The sequence below is a fragment of the Odontomachus brunneus genome, unplaced genomic scaffold (genome assembly GCF_010583005.1).
Source record: "Odontomachus brunneus isolate Ranch 3 - 2012 unplaced genomic scaffold, Obru_v1 Obru_scaffold_004, whole genome shotgun sequence".
In the NCBI taxonomy this organism is placed as follows: domain Eukaryota; kingdom Metazoa; phylum Arthropoda; class Insecta; order Hymenoptera; family Formicidae; genus Odontomachus; species Odontomachus brunneus.
The window spans coordinates 1,199,987-1,218,068 of record NW_022639454.1 but is presented as its reverse complement, the minus strand read 5'-3'; the positions used below and the strand labels follow the sequence as shown (position 1 = coordinate 1,218,068).

The 18,082-nt window shown below is 38.9% G+C and overlaps 3 protein-coding genes across 14 annotated transcripts in view; 1 reads left to right on the top strand and 2 right to left on the bottom strand.

Moving 5' to 3' along the window:
• The window catches only part of LOC116845588 (protein PRRC2C), an 18,756-nt gene extending 9,150 nt beyond the window's left edge, over positions 1–9,606 (bottom strand). For 2 of the 11 annotated variants that reach the window (XM_032818476.1, XM_032818493.1), the window contains exons 1-11: positions 9,123–9,606; positions 7,898–8,045; positions 7,272–7,532; positions 6,995–7,151; positions 5,913–6,152; positions 4,298–4,378; positions 3,911–4,212; positions 3,301–3,802; positions 2,492–3,199; positions 1,767–2,209; positions 61–1,632 (exon numbers count right to left, since the gene is read on the bottom strand). In XM_032818476.1, the coding sequence (XP_032674367.1) occupies positions 61–1,632; positions 1,767–2,209; positions 2,492–3,199; positions 3,301–3,802; positions 3,911–4,212; positions 4,298–4,378; positions 5,913–6,152; positions 6,995–7,151; positions 7,272–7,532; positions 7,898–7,990 (4,359 nt within the window). In that variant the 5' untranslated portion in view covers positions 7,991–8,045; positions 9,123–9,606. The remainder of the gene's footprint in view (positions 1–60; positions 1,633–1,766; positions 2,210–2,491; positions 3,200–3,300; positions 3,803–3,910; positions 4,213–4,297; positions 4,379–5,912; positions 6,153–6,994; positions 7,152–7,271; positions 7,533–7,897; positions 8,046–9,122) is intronic. The other 9 variants (XM_032818435.1, XM_032818465.1, XM_032818444.1 and 6 more) reach the window with 5 other exon arrangements.
• A 2,303-nt stretch (positions 9,607–11,909) lies between these two features.
• LOC116845057 (peptidyl-prolyl cis-trans isomerase-like 3) lies at positions 11,910–14,822 on the top strand. Of its 2 annotated transcripts, XR_004378186.1 has the most exons (7): positions 11,910–12,116; positions 12,183–12,257; positions 12,488–12,768; positions 12,841–13,008; positions 13,090–13,227; positions 13,910–14,094; positions 14,403–14,822. XR_004378186.1 is itself a non-coding variant. In XM_032817328.1 (5 exons), exons 1-4 carry the CDS (start codon positions 12,114–12,116, stop codon positions 12,965–12,967), a joined length of 486 nt encoding a protein of 161 aa, XP_032673219.1. In that variant the 5' UTR covers positions 11,910–12,113; the 3' UTR covers positions 12,968–13,008; positions 13,090–13,328. The 2 variants fall into 2 exon arrangements, 1 of the variants encoding a protein (XP_032673219.1); XM_032817328.1 differs by lacking the exons at positions 13,910–14,094; positions 14,403–14,822 and having other exon boundaries at positions 13,090–13,328.
• Positions 13,035–17,682, bottom strand: LOC116845048 (sarcosine dehydrogenase, mitochondrial). Its single transcript, XM_032817315.1, has 15 exons — positions 17,533–17,682; positions 17,323–17,431; positions 16,882–17,138; positions 16,578–16,790; positions 16,002–16,325; positions 15,717–15,879; positions 15,475–15,622; positions 15,043–15,181; positions 14,759–14,959; positions 14,373–14,640; positions 14,168–14,297; positions 13,812–14,068; positions 13,560–13,722; positions 13,361–13,468; positions 13,035–13,288 (listed from the first exon to the last, which is right to left on the bottom strand). The coding sequence occupies exons 1-15, from the start codon at positions 17,554–17,556 to the stop codon at positions 13,129–13,131; spliced, it is 2,664 nt and encodes an 887-aa protein (XP_032673206.1). The 5' UTR covers positions 17,557–17,682; the 3' UTR covers positions 13,035–13,128.
• Positions 17,683–18,082: the final 400 nt, after the last annotated feature.

Genomic DNA, 18,082 nt, shown 5'->3' with positions numbered 1-18,082 from the left:
CAAATTAGTAAACAAATTCTATAATGTGTTTTAAGTTTTGTACGTTTCGTTAATACATACCCTTCTACTTCCGCTGCGAGTTCTTTTTGAACGTGACTCCTCCTTGCGTATCTGCGATTTCTGCGACGGCACGTTTACGATCTGATTCGCCTCCTGCTTGTTGCTAGATTGCTGAGTCTGTTGACTCGGCGATTTATTGCGTCTGCCCGTTATGCCCGCCGTGAGCGCTTGCTGCTTCGCGATTATCTTGTCGTCAGTCGACTCGATCGGAGCGGATTGCATAAGATTAACATCCTTCTCCGAGGTTGGCGTCGGTGGGTTCTGCCGCCCGGCGTTTTGCTGCTGATGCTTCTCGTCCGCGTTACGTTCCGACGAGAATGGACTTTTGCTGGACGGTGGACCATATCCTTCCATACGACTACCCGTTGTCGTGTTTCGAATGCGGAAACCGCCTCTACCGCGACGAGACGGCTCACCCGAGGGTGCGAAAGCCTCGTGACTGGGCTTTCCGTCATAGGCTCTCTTCTCGCTGCGCGACTGGGAGTAGTCACCACCTCGTTTTTCGTCGCGTCTCGACAGATCACGATTGCGATCCTCCTTCTCGAGCTTCTGCGACGGTTTCGGCGAACGCGCCGAGCGTTTGTCCTCCTTACCGGATTCGGTGGAGCCGGACACCTCGTCGGCGCTATTCTCGGAGTCGGAATGGCCGTAAGAACCGCTCTTGCTGGACATGCCGGACTTCCCGGAAGGTCGCGGACCGCTTCTCCGTCCCCTTGGTTCCGGTCCGCGCCAACCGCGAGCGTACACGCTGAAAGCTCCCCATTGACGTCCGCCACGGGAGTCCCGTACTCTAGAACTAGAACTGCCGCTGCTCGTTCTGTTGCGTGTATTCTTCTCGCGCTTTTCGTCCTTCAGCTGATCCTTGGCATCCTCGACCACAGTTTCTTCTCTCTTTTCTAACGGCGGTTTGTCCAACGAGCTCTGCTTCATTATTTCGTCGTTTTCCTTGCCGTCTTTAGCGGCTTCCGCTAGTTTCTCCTCCTCTTTCTCGAAAGTCGGCGATATTGCATCTGCCCATGCCTTCGGCGAGTTGTCACCGCGTTCGATCGGTCTACTCTCCAAATTACGCTCAGTTTTCCTGATCCATGCATCCGTTTCTTTCTTCGTCTCAGTGGAACTCTCCTTCGGCTGGTCTTTCTTCTCCTGATCGGAACTGCCTCTCTTCAATTGAGTGAGATTGCGCTTCTCACTCTTCAGTTCGTCTGCTTCAATTTTTTCCTTAGTAACTGGACCAGGAGGTTGTCTTCTATCTCTGTCTCGTTCCCTCTCTCTCTCCCTAGCTTCCTCGTGGTACAAGTCCCGTTTTTTTTCCTCATAATCAGATACCTCACTGACCCAAGAATTACAGTCACGCAATTTGTGCAGCTCGTCGTCGCGCAAAGACGTTTTCGATTCTCTGGAAGTACGACTGTCACGCGAGTCCGGTCGTTGCGGACGTTCACTGCGTTCCTCTTTCGGTACGTCACGACGACCGATTTCGAGTTGACGCTCTTGCCCCAAATTACGTTCTTCACGCCACTCTGAGCTCTCAGGGCGCTCTCTTTGTTCACGCTCTCGTTCATCGAAAGAGTCCTATAAAAAAATCAAAGATTTTTTTCAAAACTAGATGCAAGTACAATCAAGATGAATCAGGAGATAAAAATATTAGCGATCAAATATATCAGATTTCACATAGAAAAAAGGCTTATCGCGAAAGTTTTCATTACCTTTGAGTAATTGTCGTAATCTTTCTTTTCTTTGTTGTCCCGATCGCGCATATCTCTCACGTCCCGAGCATCACGGCTGGTAGGACGAGAGTCTTTGACGTCGCGAGCATCTCGGTTGTCCCGATTGTCTCTTGAGTCCAGATTCTCCTTAGAATCGCGTTCCTTATCGTCGAAGTGTCTTTCACGTTCCCAGGAATCACGAGGATGTCTGTCATCATATTCATAATCGCGGAAATTACGGCTGTACTCGTCGTAATAGCCACCCGGCTTGCGACTATCGTACGATCGATGCGAAGAATGTCGATAACGGTCTTCCCTCGTTAGTGGCGCACTACCGCGATGATCGCGAGACGGAGGCCGCTCGTCGTCCATCGGTACGGACGCGTCTGAATCGGTTCTGCTGCGACGTTGCGGCGGCATGGATGACTTCATACCATTATCTACTGATACAAATTTCATTGAATATAATGCAGGAATTTTTCAACGTATCATTAATTTAGAGAAAAGAGTATCAATTAAATATGTCTAATTAAATACAATCTACTTGATGCGCGAGTGATTAAAAAAATAATGTCGTATGACATTTCTGATTAAAGTAACATTACAAAAATGTATAATTAAGATTGAAATTGACTAAATTAGCTTTGCAATGATTGTACTTCGAATAAGGAGATGTAAAAAATTGGCATATATAATTGAAATCGGAATTGCACGTAAAAACTTACTCAAGGAGTTGTAGTTATGAAGCCATCTGCCAGGATCGTACTGTTGGGAAAATGGAACGGATTGAGAAGCAGATCTTTCGGCGCTAGGTGAAATGCGATTAAAATTCGCATTGCTCCTTTCCGCTTGCTGCTTCTGAAATCTGGGTGGCAAGTTATTCTGAAAGTGCCGAGAGAACGCCGGCTGTTCGCGATCTCTCGAGTCTCTCTGATCACGATCGCGATCGCGTTCTCTTTCGCGCTCACTGCGCACAGCATCCTGTTGTCGCAGGAAGTTCTGTCGATCGTTCTGCCGAAAGTCCGTCAGCCCTTGATCTCTACTGTCGCGCAGATTGTCGCGTGAATCGCGTCCAACGGACTTTTCGTCCTTGCCTTCGGACGAGGTGCGAGACCGCTCGCGATCGCGTTCTCTGTTCTCGCGCTCCCTATTCTCCTTCTCTCGTTCCCACTCAGGTATAGGAAGAGGCACAGGAGGGACGGTAATCAAGCTCTTGGACTCGCCGGACTGCGCGCGTTCCTCGTCCTTGTGCTTCGCCTGTTTCTCTTTCAACTTTTGTTCCAAATCCTGCAATTTCTTAGCTGCCGCCTGTTTAGTAGATTCCTGGAAACGTTTCTCTTCTTCTTCCTTGCGTTGTCGTGCACGTTCGACAACGGATGCGACTTCAACCTTGAGTCTACGTCTTTCGTTCCACGCTTCGTCATCTTCAACACCTAGATTAGCAATGTTGCAACATATTAGATACAAGCATTGTACGATATCATTAAATATAGTACACTGCTCTTCATCATTTTATAAAAGTGTATATACCAACCTCGCAAAGAGTGCAATTGCGACTGAGCAGCGTAACCACCACCACCACCACTCGCGCCATTGGATCCACGGTAATCGCGAGTCATGGAAGATTGAGTCCAAGGACGATGTGGAGGATCACGAAGCTCCTTCGACTCACGATTGTCTCTGAGCTTCTCCTTCTCCTCGGCGGCATTGTCGTCGCTCTTTTTCTCCTTGGGGTCTTTTTTCTCATCGGTTTTTGATGATTCTGGTTCGGTTTCATCGTCGCTAAAGGCCAATTTTTGGTTATAATCAATATCATCGTGCGCGGCCCATCCTGCGTCACGTGAAATATCATCCATACGAGTAAGATCTTCTTCCTTAATGATGGGTCTAGTTATAATCTCTTCCTCGGCCACGCGTTCGCGTTGAGGAATCGGAAGTCGATCCAGGGGGTAATTGAATCTAGGTCTGGGACTGTTGGATCCAGAATTTGATGGAAATTGTGGAGAAAATGCCCCAGGAAAACTTCCTCTATACACCTGAAAAACATCACGATAATTTATTGTATTTACTATTCATTGAAGAAACAAAATAATAAATAACAAATTCGCACGGATTCAGAATCTTATGAAGAAATATATACTTACAAATGGCGGAATAAATCCCCGATAGTGCATATTTGGCCCAATTTGATGGGCGCCGGCAGGAGGTACAGAGCCTTGATTATTTGCAGTATTATGCTGGCCTCCCTGGCCCACGACCATGTTGGGCGATTGGGCCAAGTTCTGCCGCCCTCCACCGGGCCCCTCTTGGGTATGCCCTCCTGGGCCAGGTATGTTCAAAGGGAGGCCCTGGCCCGCCTGAGTATTCCCACTTCCGGGACCAGCTGGTGTTGCTGGCGCCGCACCACTTGCCGTACGACTTCCGCCTTGAATCCAACTTCCTTCGGCTGTTCCAGACATAGGTTATTAAATATTTTCTCAATATCATAAAGCTTGATATTTTCACGATTTATTAAGTTACAGAAAACTCACTTTGTGGACGCAGGCTTGGTCCTGGGCCATATTGCGCATTTAACTCCCGATTTAACTGTTGTTGACCTGCTGGTGTGGCACCTACATAATACATTCATTGTATTATAGATAAAAATCTCTACAAACTCATAATACCTAACTTACTTCAATATCTATAACAATAGTAACATCGACTGACGGGAAAAGAATAAAAATACGAGATAGGTGATGAAACAAGATACACGCATGCTCGCACGCGTTTGTTTCATAGGCTGTGCATGAAAAACTTTCCTAAGTACGTACTAACATGCTTCTTACTGGGACAATATTCTGCACGCAGTAAAAGAAAAACTAAACAATACGAATAAAACATAGACAATAAAGTGCTTGGACAATCGTAAAATAAATTAGTCTAATCTGTTAACTTAAAACTAACGAAAATGATAAAGATAAATTGCGCGCGCATGTTGCGTGTGTATATACATATTTTAAATATTAATAACATAAGTGTCTTACTATAAGGAGAAGCAAAATAATTATTTATAACTTCGCGTATTGTGCAAAATACAATATAACGAAGAGACAATATCGTGCGTAAAATTTGCATACGCGTGAGAACTAATAATTTGTTAAGTAATAATAGATCATATGCGAGAACATTGTTGTCAAATAAAAATCTTGAAAGATTATAATATCAATCGATTCAATCATTGATAATAATATTAATGTTTATACAATTCCAATTTTTTTAATATTCGATATTTATACATATTTCCCGAAAAATGACCTAGTCGCACAGCAAAAATTATTATTATTTCTTTTCACAAGAGATAATAATAGAGGAAAAAGAAGTTAGATGAAAGACTGCTTTAGTTTTATATGAACGATATTACATAATTGAATTAGTTTATCGGCACGAAAACATTTATAACTTTTTGCAATTGAGTTTTTTTCATAGATGAAATACCATATCTTTTTTACAATAGTCTCATAAGCTCCCGTGGAGAGAAGCTAAACGATATATGAATCAAGGCTGTTTCAGGAGAAAGTTCGATCGCGTGGAGTCGTGTGCATTGACGTGGGAGTTACTGCTAACCTAGATCAACGAAATATTCTACATTTGCTACGTTTTTAATTCTAAGAATTAAATATAATTCTTAATAAGAATTAAATATAATTCGTATAATTAAATACACAATGTATTTATTACAATCGGGCTACTTATTCCTTTAACATTTATTACCATCATTAAATGCGAATGAGTCACCTTTCGTAAAACATCCCACATATAGATAATCTATAATCTTTTGTCTAGTTTTTATCAGGCGCATTATTGGCATAAGAGAATATAAACATTAAACATTCTTCTACATCTGTGCTGCAGTGTTTTTATCAGGCGCATTATTGACATAAAAGAATACAAACATTAAACATTCTTCTACATCTGTGCTGCAGTGTTTTTCATTACTAAAATAATCATATAGACATTGATCTATGCTAATTTCAATTTTTTCTAATATATTTAATCAGAATGCAATCTTTAAAGCCACCACAGGGAGAAGCACAGAGAACACTACTGGCAAAGTGAAAAAAAGATAAACTTGAATCTAGCAGCAACAGGCAAGCAACACCCCACCTGAGTGGTTGTGGGCATATGACTGTTGCTGTAGCAACGAATGGTGGACTGCGACTGAGATTGCATTGGATGTTGTTGAGGACTGTTGAGTCTGGCTCTGAGTGGAGACGGAGGCAGAGGGCTGTCCACTGAGACTGGGGAACTCGTGTTGGAACTGCGGGGACTGGTGGGCGAGGAAACTCAGTCCAAGGGCACCTCTTCCCCCTTTCGCGCCCCCCACGAGCCCCGCGTAACCAACCACTGCTGCCACAATGGGCGTACCTATCAATTAATTGCGCCACCCGAACGACCACCGCTCTGCTCACACTTTTTTACCTCATGCCCAAAGTCCAGAAATGGATGTTAAAAGGATATACGCGTCACATAAATACTAAGTATTTACTATATTATTCGCGTTTTATATCATGACGCTTCATCGTGTTCTTGGAGAATTCGTCAATCCAATACAATCCTTTATCAATCCAATTCTGAACATCTCAGTCTATTGTCACATGACCCAAGCGTGTTTACGTTTCAATGAATCCTAATATACGTAAATATTGCACACGACATCGTTATATTATATAAATCAGTTCTGCATGTATAGATTATACCATTAAGTGACTAAATCATTTTGCGTGATATTATTTGTACATTTTTTCATAAATGTATTTGAAATATTAGTATATGTTAATATTGTATATAAATAATATTGCGTATATACTACATGAATGATATACTGATTACATCAACTCTCAATTTGTTCATGATTGTAATGCTGCATATCTTGACCCGCAGGGTAAGGAGTGTCCAGGGGAGGGAAAACATACACGCGTAAAACTAATTCTTCTTTTGTTCTGTAGTTTGTAATCAATTAGATGTGATCAGAAGTCTTTAGATAGAATTTTGAAAAACTGCTTAAGACTCTTATTACTTTAAACATATGATCACTTTTGAGGATGAATTGAAAAATGAATTATCGAAATGTTACGTAAGAAAAGAAGAGATAAATATCAATTTAAAAATTTTAACTTTCTGATTCAATTAGTGTTATGCGTTGTATGTTAATAATGTTAGTCTAGAATATGTATTCTTCCACGTACCATCTCCTGATCTGCTCATAATCGCGCTCCATGACGATTTGTTGTTTGCCTGATCCAGAAATGAAGATTGTGGTGCATTTTGTTGACCCGGTAATAGCGAGTGTAGGGATGTTGAGACAGTGGTCCCTGCAGTGCATTGTGCTGTTGAGGAGACAGTCTGAGGCAGAAAAATATTAAAGATTTAGTTTGTCTCTAGAATATAATTATGGTATACAAATAACAAAATGATAAAGCTACATATATTCAACCACAGAAAATATATAAAATTATAACTTACAGTACTTACAGTAGTGTTATCAAGTGAAGTTGCTGCTACTGTGGTAGTAGTAGTGGTCGACGACACTGAATCCTTAGTAGTAGCCCAACCACTTCCACCACTTGGCACAAGACTGACAGCTGGATCACTGCTACTATGTTCACTCTTTAGACTGGGCAGATTAGCAGGAGGACGCCGTGCCGAAGGCACCTTTCCAAGACTTTGCATTCCATGTTTGCGCGGTAATGTATTTTTTTGCTGATGTGGTTCCAAAGATTCGCCCTGTGTTTAAAAGGTGGGAATGCTTAGGCAAAGTTTATCACAGACAAAAACTCTTTCTTTATTATTTACCAAAAATAATGCCATAAATATCATGTTCAATTTTAGATGTAACATTATAATTTATAAAATATTAAAGAGAAAATACATTGTTGCTTACAAATTTATATCACAAATTTTCAATGAAATTCTCCATGTTACGAATATATGGAATATATAGAAAGTTAGTGAAATCAGACATCATTTATACTTAGAAAAAATGCTTTTATCATCTTATATAATTAATAAAACTTTTAAGACAAAGAATACTATAATTAGAAGCATTTGAAAAAATTGATAAGAGAAGGTAATAAAATTGTTCAACTCACCCTACTCACCCGATACAAGCTATTGATATCTAGTGATTGAAACTTGGATTTTCCTTTCTCCCCCTTCGACACAATCCCTGACAGAGTAGACATGCTGTCTGCACGCAACCATTTAGTACCAATCAGACCCAAAGAACGAACCCTTTGTCTGAAAAGAGTGATTTTTAAACATTCAAAATATAATTATTTTGATTTGCTTTTATTCTGAAAAAAAAAAATATATAAATACAATAATCAAGTTACCATTTGAAAAAACTGTAGTGATAAAGATAAATTGATTACTTTGATGCAAAATAATTAATACACTAGTGATACATCAAGAATTGTTAAAAGGACAAACTCTTATAGTATTTATATTGCAAACAACATATATCATATTATCAGGAATTAAACAGGTACGAGAGCCAATGTTGTACTATATGACCAATAGTATTTTTAGGAACAGGCCATCTTCAATATCACTAATTGTATGAAAGCTAATGAAATAAATATGTTTACACGCTTATTCATCTAACAAAATATTCCATATCATTTCTCCACCCAAGAGAATACATAATCTAATGATAAGTTGCACCACAATATAATTTTATTAAGAAAAAGCACTGAATTCTAAATACTTTCAAGTGCTTTATGTAGTCAACTGATCACAATAATAACAATACAGCAAAGTGATGATAATTCTATTCTGATCTGTTGTGTGGTTAAACGGAAATTTAATGTAAAACCGTTAAAATATTACATTGTCAACAACGCGCATTAACAAGATAGACAACAGTCCAAGAAGCTTTGTCTGTCATGCTGTCAGAGCGACCACGACGCACAGGACAGTAATCGAGGTAAAAGTGACGGAAATAACTCGACTCATTACCTGGCTCAGTCTAACTGAGCATTAATTCCGCGTGTACGAAATCGCGTACGTCGTGTTCGCGGACCCAACCCCGCAACTGTGCGATGTCAAAAATCGCGAAGAATTCAAAACAACAACTTTGCCGTACACCTAAATACACATCGCCTGTCGGATTTCGCCAGTCGAATCAGTCCGCAAAGCGGACGAGGGTGCCCTGCGAGGAGGCTATTATAATCGCCACGATAACGGTATCCCGTCTAAGAAAGCGTTAGCGCGAGAGGCTATCGGGGGGAGGGAAAAAAGTGTCGGATCCAGCGAAGCATCCACGTAGGAAAAAGGACTCGCGCTGTAACCCAGATCGACGAAATAAGGACTTACCTTGGTCCGTCCAAATGGGTTACCACTTCACAATAGGATTAACTTCCGGTAAAACTATATAACGCACGGATCGTTGCGGATTACACTTCCGAGAATCGCACCGCGCCTACAGGACACAGAAACTTCTTTTCCACAATTCGTCCAAGATGGCGAATGCGCGACTTTCGGGCCCTTCCTCCGCGCGATCAATACAATTACGTCACGTTCACCAAGGAGACTCGTTCTCACAGACGCGCCACTCGTCGGCGGCTTTGTGCTCGGCAGCAACGCAACGCGCTATTCTTATTCGGTTTTTTGCCCGTGTGCCACTCGCATTAACGATGCGATCGTGTCCGCAATTCGATCATCAAAATAAGGACTATCCCTTGTCGCGAACGACACCGCACGTGATTTTTGGATTTCGTCACTTTTTCCAAAACTACTCGTCAGGCATGGCGGTAAAAACCGAGTGGAACACACGACACGCCGTACTGAATGATTCGACTCTACTTTGGAAATTCCTTCGCCAAGTACCGATCGAGTCATACTCACAACAACTGTTGTAATCCACGCCGAACTCGAGTGCAAAAATTTCCATCACAATGAGATTATGCATTTTGTTATTACTTACATATATATTTTTTTTTCAACATAACTGGAATAGTTTTCCCGTCCTTTCTTGCGAATCTTTAAACTTCATTGAAGGATTTATCAATCAAAAACTGATGCTATGTTTACTCATTTGGTTCCAGTAGTATTAAGCGTACCATGTGCGCACTCTTGCGGAAGGTCTGTTCATTATTTTGGAACACAGGGCAAAGACACTGAGCCGTTTTATTGGCTACATGTTATCTAAAATATCTCAAAAAGTAGCCAATGAAATGGCTATGTTTTTTTCTAGAAAATGGCGGACAGAATACAGATCAATCAGGAATCATCATGTTTTGTTCTAATTAATTTTACAATAAAGGATCAAAAGTGTAGTATAAATCAACAATGAAATATATGCCAATATTCATAGTTGGATCTTATATTTAAGACCGCCTTAAATACATTTTCAGACACTGTACGGATTGTTTCATTGGCTACGGAGTATCTGAAGATAAACTTAAGACAGTCTTAAGGATGTATCTGAGCTATATAAAAATAGTACCAATTTGATAAAACTTTGAGTAACTCTTCCTTAATTATCTATAATATACTGAAAAAAATTTCAAATCGATTCACTAAACCATTGAAAAGTAATTATTATGTTAATTTTACACATGTTCTTATGGCAAAAGCAACTTTCCTGAATGTAATGAGTAAAAACATATAGAAAAAATAGTACCAAAAAATAGTACTAAAAATTTAAGTATTTTTATACATATAGATTCTCCCGGATAAAAAAATGTGTTCATTCTGAGCTCATATTGTATTCATGTATCTTCAAGTATGAGGACAAGAATACACACCGATGCGGGCTCATATGCGCCACAGAATGTAGACATGTTATAATGTCACAAAAATACCTTATTTAATAATAATAATCAACATCATGTCAAGAATTTGCAACATAATTTGTACATCATTTGTGTGCATGCTGCTCATATCATGAGATCGCGTAATGATCTTTAAAAAAGTATCAAATTGGAGTCACAGTGGGTGCTTTCCAGTTGCGTATACTGTGTTAAGCCCGTATCAGACTACGGATTAAGATTGAGATTGAATTGAAAATTAGCCAATCAGAGCAAAATTCACTAAGCTCAAGTTTGGTGAACTTTGCTCTGATTGGCCAATTTTCAATTCAATCTCAATCTTAATCCGTAGTCTGATACGGGCTTTACACAAAACCAGTTTATTGCATATTATCTTACAAGATATTTTAGATAATATGTGACCAATAAACTGGTTTTGTGTACGTGTGTGTCAAGATGTGTTAAGCAATTAGAAACACCCATTGTTTCATCTAACCTGCCTGCACAGTACATTACTGCTACATACAAGCCATAAACTACATGATACGCTATTGCTACGTTTAACATTTTTCATTAAATATTTATAGTAACAAATAATATTGATAGTTATTGTTCAGACAATGCATATTTATCTGTTTTAACTTATCCCAATTACTTTTTCCCCTTTGCACTGATGGGTATTGATGATAAATACGAAATTTAATGTTCTAAAGTTGAATTCAAGGCATTTTCCCTGCCAAAGGTTTTATTAAAGAGAGTTGAAAAAAAGCAAATAAAAGTAATAAACTATTGAGAAAGTAAAAAATAACTTTTTAAATAATAAATATATTATGTTAGCCACTATTTATATCACTTATCACTAGGTTTACAACCGTTTGAAGCAGATAATAAAATTTTTTGTTTTTCAAGCACTTTTATCACCGATTGTATCTCATAGCGAATTCGGTAGCTTGCACTAGTGCGCACTGAGTGCGCATTAAGACTTGTTTACAGTACATTCTTATATTTAAGATCGTGTCTTAAATACATATTTAAAAACATTTTAACTAATAAAATGATTCGTACGGATGTTATACATATCATATTATGATTAAAAATATTTGAGAATTTATTTGAGAATTATTTAAGACAATCTTTAAATATAATAACATACTATGAATAAGCCTTAGTGCACACTCAGTGCACACTAGTGCAAGCAACCGAATTCGCTATCAGATACATCCTTAAATATAAAATTCGACTATAATATTGACCATAGAGGATTCATACTGCGTCCAACATCGGATGCACGACGATCGATATCCAATAATAGAGTTTCTTTGCTAAAATTTTTAGCTAGCGATATTTTTGTTTCTGGAAAACCAATTCTCCTATTGAATATCGGATGCCGGACGTAGTGTAAATCCTCCATTGTAGACTTTTTCTTAAGTAGCACGACTCAACAGCAAGTCGACCTAATCTTACTTATTTTCAAAAAATACAAATCTAAGACGATTCATTAATTTAAGCAACGTTAAGGTGTCGTGAATGCAACGTCTACCGTGAGAGTGCAAAAATGGTATTAAATATGTTAGAAACACTGTAGTTTGCTCTTATTTTTTTTAATTTAAATATTGTATTTCAGAGTGTTACGTTACACACGGATGTCGGAGACATTAAAATAGAGTTATTTTGCGAAATGTGTCCGAAAACCTGCGAGGTATTATTCAAATAATTCATATAATTATTATAATTATTTCATTAAAATTATCATTTACATGTCAGCCTATCTTTGAAATTACGACAATACATAACCTATAATAATATGATGTAAAAATGTACTAGTTGCACCAAAATTTTTATGAATTATCCGATTGCACGATTATCATCTAAGCTAATACCTTTATAATTTATAATATTATAAAAGAACATGAACTATTTCTATTTCAGAATTTTCTTGCACTCTGTGCTAGTGGATATTACAACAATTGTATGTTCCATCGAAATATAAAAGGCTTTATTGTTCAAACTGGAGATCCTACTCAAACAGGGAAAGGAGGAACTTCTATATGGAATCGTAAATTTGAAGATGAATTTAAGGAAGAACTAAAGCATAATGCCAGAGGTCTTGTTTCCATGGCTAACAATGGTCCTAATACAAATGGCAGTCAATTTTTTATAACTTATGCACCACAATCACACTTGGATCTAAAATATACCTTATTTGGAAAGTAAGTCTCTAACTTACATTTATCATACATACTGTGACTAAACATTTTTGCATTATCTTTTATTCATTATAGAGTGATCGATGGCTTAGAAACTTTGGAGCAATTGGAAAAATTGCCAGTAAACCCTAAGAATTACAAACCACTAGCAGAGATCCGAATTAATAATATAACTATACATGCTAACCCACTAGCAGGATAAGTTTAAATAATGCAGTATTTTTTAATGTCTATCATGTTTATGTAAGTAATTATAAGTTTTTTTGCTGTATGAAATAATGCAATGTGTTTATTCAAATATATATATAATTATTTACTTTACAGATGATACCAAATTGTAAAAAAATAATTTTTACAAGTACTTTACATCACATATATACCTTGCAATCTTTTGTTATGTGGATCAAAGGGACTGTGAAGATACATCTTTGCAGGATATTTCTTCCTCATTACCTCAATCTGGTAAGTACCTGTTTCCAGAAACTCCTTTGTAATATTTTGTCCATTTGGAGCTCTGATGTATCTGTGATGGAGAAAAAAAATAAACGTGTAAATGTGATTTATATCTTTGTTACTTGTTACTCAGTGTACTTACGCTTGTCCAATACTGCTTTTTAAAGTATATCCACGTTCAGCTCTTCTTAAATAACCAACTAATTGATTATTCCTATAAACACTTTCCATACCCCAAAGTGGTATGTCGCTGCATCAAAATTAAATATATATATTTAAAATATTACATTTTGATGAACTGACACTATCTGGAGGAGTGTATCTGGTAACAATGTACTTACTTATGTATGTGTAAATGCACCAGTCTTTTCTTGATACCATTTTTACGAGATTGTTCAACAGAGAGCTTTCCTAAATACTCTCCATTATTACGACAAGTAAATCCTAAACCTGCTTCGATCGGATTGTCAGTCGATCTCAAGTCTGTACTCCAAAGATGATATCCTGATAGATGAATTAACAATTGTAGCACAAGTTAGCGAAACAAAATGATAAAAATTGTCGCAAATTATTTAAAGCAAACATCCTATTACCTTTTTCGCAACTTAGACTGTACAGCGCTCTGTAGCCGGCCAGTTTCATGTCATATTTCTTGCCGCACTCCACTAAGGTTCTGTAAACTTTTTCGCAGGAGCTTCGTGGAATATGCAGTTCGAAGCCGAGTTCACCGACAAAGCTGAGTCTAAACATGTGCACCAATTCGTCGTCTATTCGCATCAATTTCGACGTTGAGAATGGAAACGATTCGTTGGAAAGATCGTTCTCGGTCAACATTCGAAGAACTTGGATGCTACAGCAACGAATAAGAACTTAACGGTATTATCTCAGTATTAACTTTTCTATTGCAACAGTTTGCGCATATATCCGCATTTAAACTTAATCTCGATACCTATTCGGGCCCTGGACTGATAAAACTCCTATTTGCTCCGTGACATCGTGCAAAGATACATTGAAGCCTTTTTCTCTTATTATTTTGTTGATATGTATCCGAGTATGATACGATGACATACCTCCGCTCACTAAACCAACAATAAAGGAGTTAATAATGAAAAATTTGAATAGAGCACGGTAACGATTAAAATTCGTGATGATACCGATGTAGAATCCTTTTCCTTTGAATATAGGATCGACGATACCACCATTGCCAGATTCTAGACCAGTGACCGTGCAATCTCCCTCTACACCTCCGCCGCGATTCAACATGCAGGTGTACACAGTCCTGTTGATCTCTCGATCCACTTGAGACGTAAATATATAATTCGCTGCTTCGCTCGCCTCTGGCCCGCACAAGTAGTATTTTCCAAAGTAGGATATGTTGAACAAAGCGACGTTATTTCTACATGAAAGTGCTTCCTCTCGTATCTGCACACATAGTACACAATAAGTTATCGATTTAATATTCTTATCACTCAGTGCTACGTATATTTTCTGAATATTTTTTCCGCATATTTCCTGTTTCATTTTGGAGAGAGAGACTTACGATATCATCATGCGCCGGGAAGTTGAATGTACGTTCTGCCTTCAATATATCAGCGTATACGTGATTTGTGTGTTTTGGTGTATCGTAGTAACCGTCGTAATCGTACGGTAAAACTGCAGCTGTTTTGTTATCTGGTAAGAACCATCCTGGACGTTCCCATCCCTGCCGTTCCTCCATGACGGCACCTTCTTTGACGAGTAACTACCGTTTGCGCACAAATAATGAATAATAAGATATTGTTAGCGTGTAAAAAAAACAAGAAAACAGTACAAAAGGTAGCTTACGTTGTGGAAAGGATCTGTTTTCAAGTTCCTGCCGCTTAAATGTTCATCATGCGGAAAAGGAATCTCATAATTTCTCGCGTAAGCCTCATGACTGCGCTCATTTATCCAGACGGAATTTTGCCTTTGCTCCGGTATATATCTGTACAGACAGAAAGAATATAAACTGCACAAAAGAAAATTTGGTTGATTTAACCAAATATCTGATAAAATTGGAGTGAACCAGAATTTTATTCAGGATTCTGATTAACCAAACAAGATTTCTGAGTAACCAGAACTCGCAAATGTTCAAGCTGAATCTTGTTAACTTGAATAGAATTCTGACTTGTTCATGTTTCACCAGATATTTGATTAATCTAATTAAATTTTGTTTTCCGTATGTCCAATGTGATAATAACTGATAAAACAAAAAGAAATAGTCGATTATAATTTTACCGTCTGATGTCGTGGTTGAACATATACTTGTCCGGTCGTCCGTTGATCATCCACAAGGCTGCTTGCTCTCCGCAACCACCACCGAACATCATCCCGGCGCTGTTGTATCCGCAGGAGTAATAGAAACCTGTGCAGCGTGGGTCTTCACCTTTTGGACATTTGGTTGCATGTTAGTGATAATAATGCATGCCTATGTTGCGTGTACGCATCGATTGTAAGTTGAAGTTGCTCAAATGTTTTACCCATAATAGGTCTATGGTCGGGAGTAAAACTTTCTGGACCGCACACCGTCGTTCTTATTCCGGCAGTCGCCAAAGCGGGTATGAGTTTGTTCATCGATTCCACGTGTGTGTTGAATACATCCCAATTCAACTCGTACAAACTGAAGGAGAAATCTTCCGGTGCCTTTGTAAAACACACGTATCATTTGGGTTATCATTAGATACAGGATTCACTTGGCAAACGCTTGTTTCCGTGACAGCAATTGAATTTACTCTTATGCTGTTAAATGCGTACACGCGACTTACAGATTCCAACACGATAGGATTCGGTTCGTATCCTCCGATACACATATTCCCGCCTTGCACGCGGAAGTAAAGACTCAAATCAGGATCTCGGAGGCACGGTAATCCCTGCACGTTCATCGGCTCGGTGACGATATACGCATGTTTCATTGGTATCAACGGAATATCCAGTCCCACCATTCGCGCTAGATTTCCAGACCACGCTCCCGCGGCATTTAATATGACCTTACTCTTTATAACGCCATATGGTGTCTCCACTCCGCGAACGCTCTTGTGACCATCGGTCTCCTCTGTGAGAATTTTCGTCACTGGACAATCCTCAATGATCTTAAAGAATTCAATCAGATCAGCTTTTCCTAAGCAACTACCTACCGTGATCAACGGTAGAAGTTCACTTTAGTTTTAGCCAAATGACTTTTGTATTTATTGTACAATATTTTCATAGTTATGTATTATCAATTATACGTTATCAAAGACTTATCGATGTGATATTCGATTTTATAAATATTCCTCAAACAAATTAAAGTAATCATATTTGTCTGAAGCAATGCAGAGTGAGAAAATAATGGGTAGTGGTACTTTGCAGCCGTTTCTTTCTGCAGATTTGGACAACGCGTTCACTAGCATGGCGGGGTCTATGGTACCATCCGATGGACAGTGCACCGCAGCCAGAAATGCCTTGTCATCCACTAGGGGAAACTTCTTCTTTGCTTCAGCTGAATCAACCATGTACGCATTGATTCCGGAATTCTTACAGCTAGTGACTAATCTCTCGTACTCGGCTACTCGTTCCTTTGAATTGCAAGGAATATTGACACCATTTGTAAAGCGAATAAAGATGTGCGTGAGCGTGGAAGACGCACGAAAACACATGCGTACTCACCGGGGAATGAGCGATATAGATTCCACCGTTGTTTATCCATCCCGGATTCACACCCGTTTCTTCTTGCAATGACGCGTAAAGTAATCGCGAGACTTTCAGTAACTCCATTTCCACATCGCATACTCCGCGTAAACTCCACACGAGACCCGCTGTGTGCCATGTTGTGCCGGATATCAGCTTAGATTTGTCCAAGAGCACTGCATTCACACCACGTTTGCCTAATTGATAAAGTGCGTTGCAGCCAGCACTGCCACCACCTATCATAAGAATATTATTGTTAGTCGCATATATATAATAACATTTACATAAATTCACTTATATAAATATTAATCAAAGTTAACGCGTGTTTCTGTCTGTAGAAAAACTAGAAACTAGTCTTACTCTTTAACTTCAACTTATGTTCATAGAAACAGCATATAGATCCTATCTTCTTTTAATTACCTATTATAACAATATCCGCACTACTAGGCACTTCGATATGCTTCGTCTCATTCGTTTTAGATGTTTTCGTGGTGAACGCTCTGCCATTCTTAAAACTCCACTTGGACAACTGAAAGTCGATAAATCAATCTGTGATTCTGCTATCCGTTTATCTTCCTACAAAACTTCAGGTAGAACCGTCTGGTATTTCAGGATACGATATATACACACCTTATTTGTCGCTATACGAAACATTTTGCTATTTGTTTCAAGAGTTCAACTTTCGTACGACCTCAGTATTAACGCAAGTTCAAGCTGTAAACGTCTAGCACATAGAGAATCACGCGTTATCACGCCACTTTCCTGCTAGTTACGACTTGTCATTACAACTATACTGTTTCCAGCGCGTACATTATCATGAAACTTGCATCGGCACATTTCTTAGCGATTACTTCTGTTTCACCCGCGATATCAGTCGCACTGCGAGCTCAGTCGTGAAAAAGCGGTTTCCACGCGGTCCGTAGAATAGAAAGATTACGAGCTACGTCAATAGCAAAGCAATTACTCAACGATATTTGTGAACATATTGCCCAACACACATCACGAATGTAGAATAAAAAAAGAGAATCTAGAGAGCAATTTAAACGGAGGTACAGTTGCTCAAGCATGTTGAATCTCCGCTTATCGGCGTTATTTTTTATCCGTTATCGCTTAATGAGTGTGTTGCACTCTTGTTATGCTTTGTTATGTGTTAAAAATATCTAATTTTTGTCATGTACAG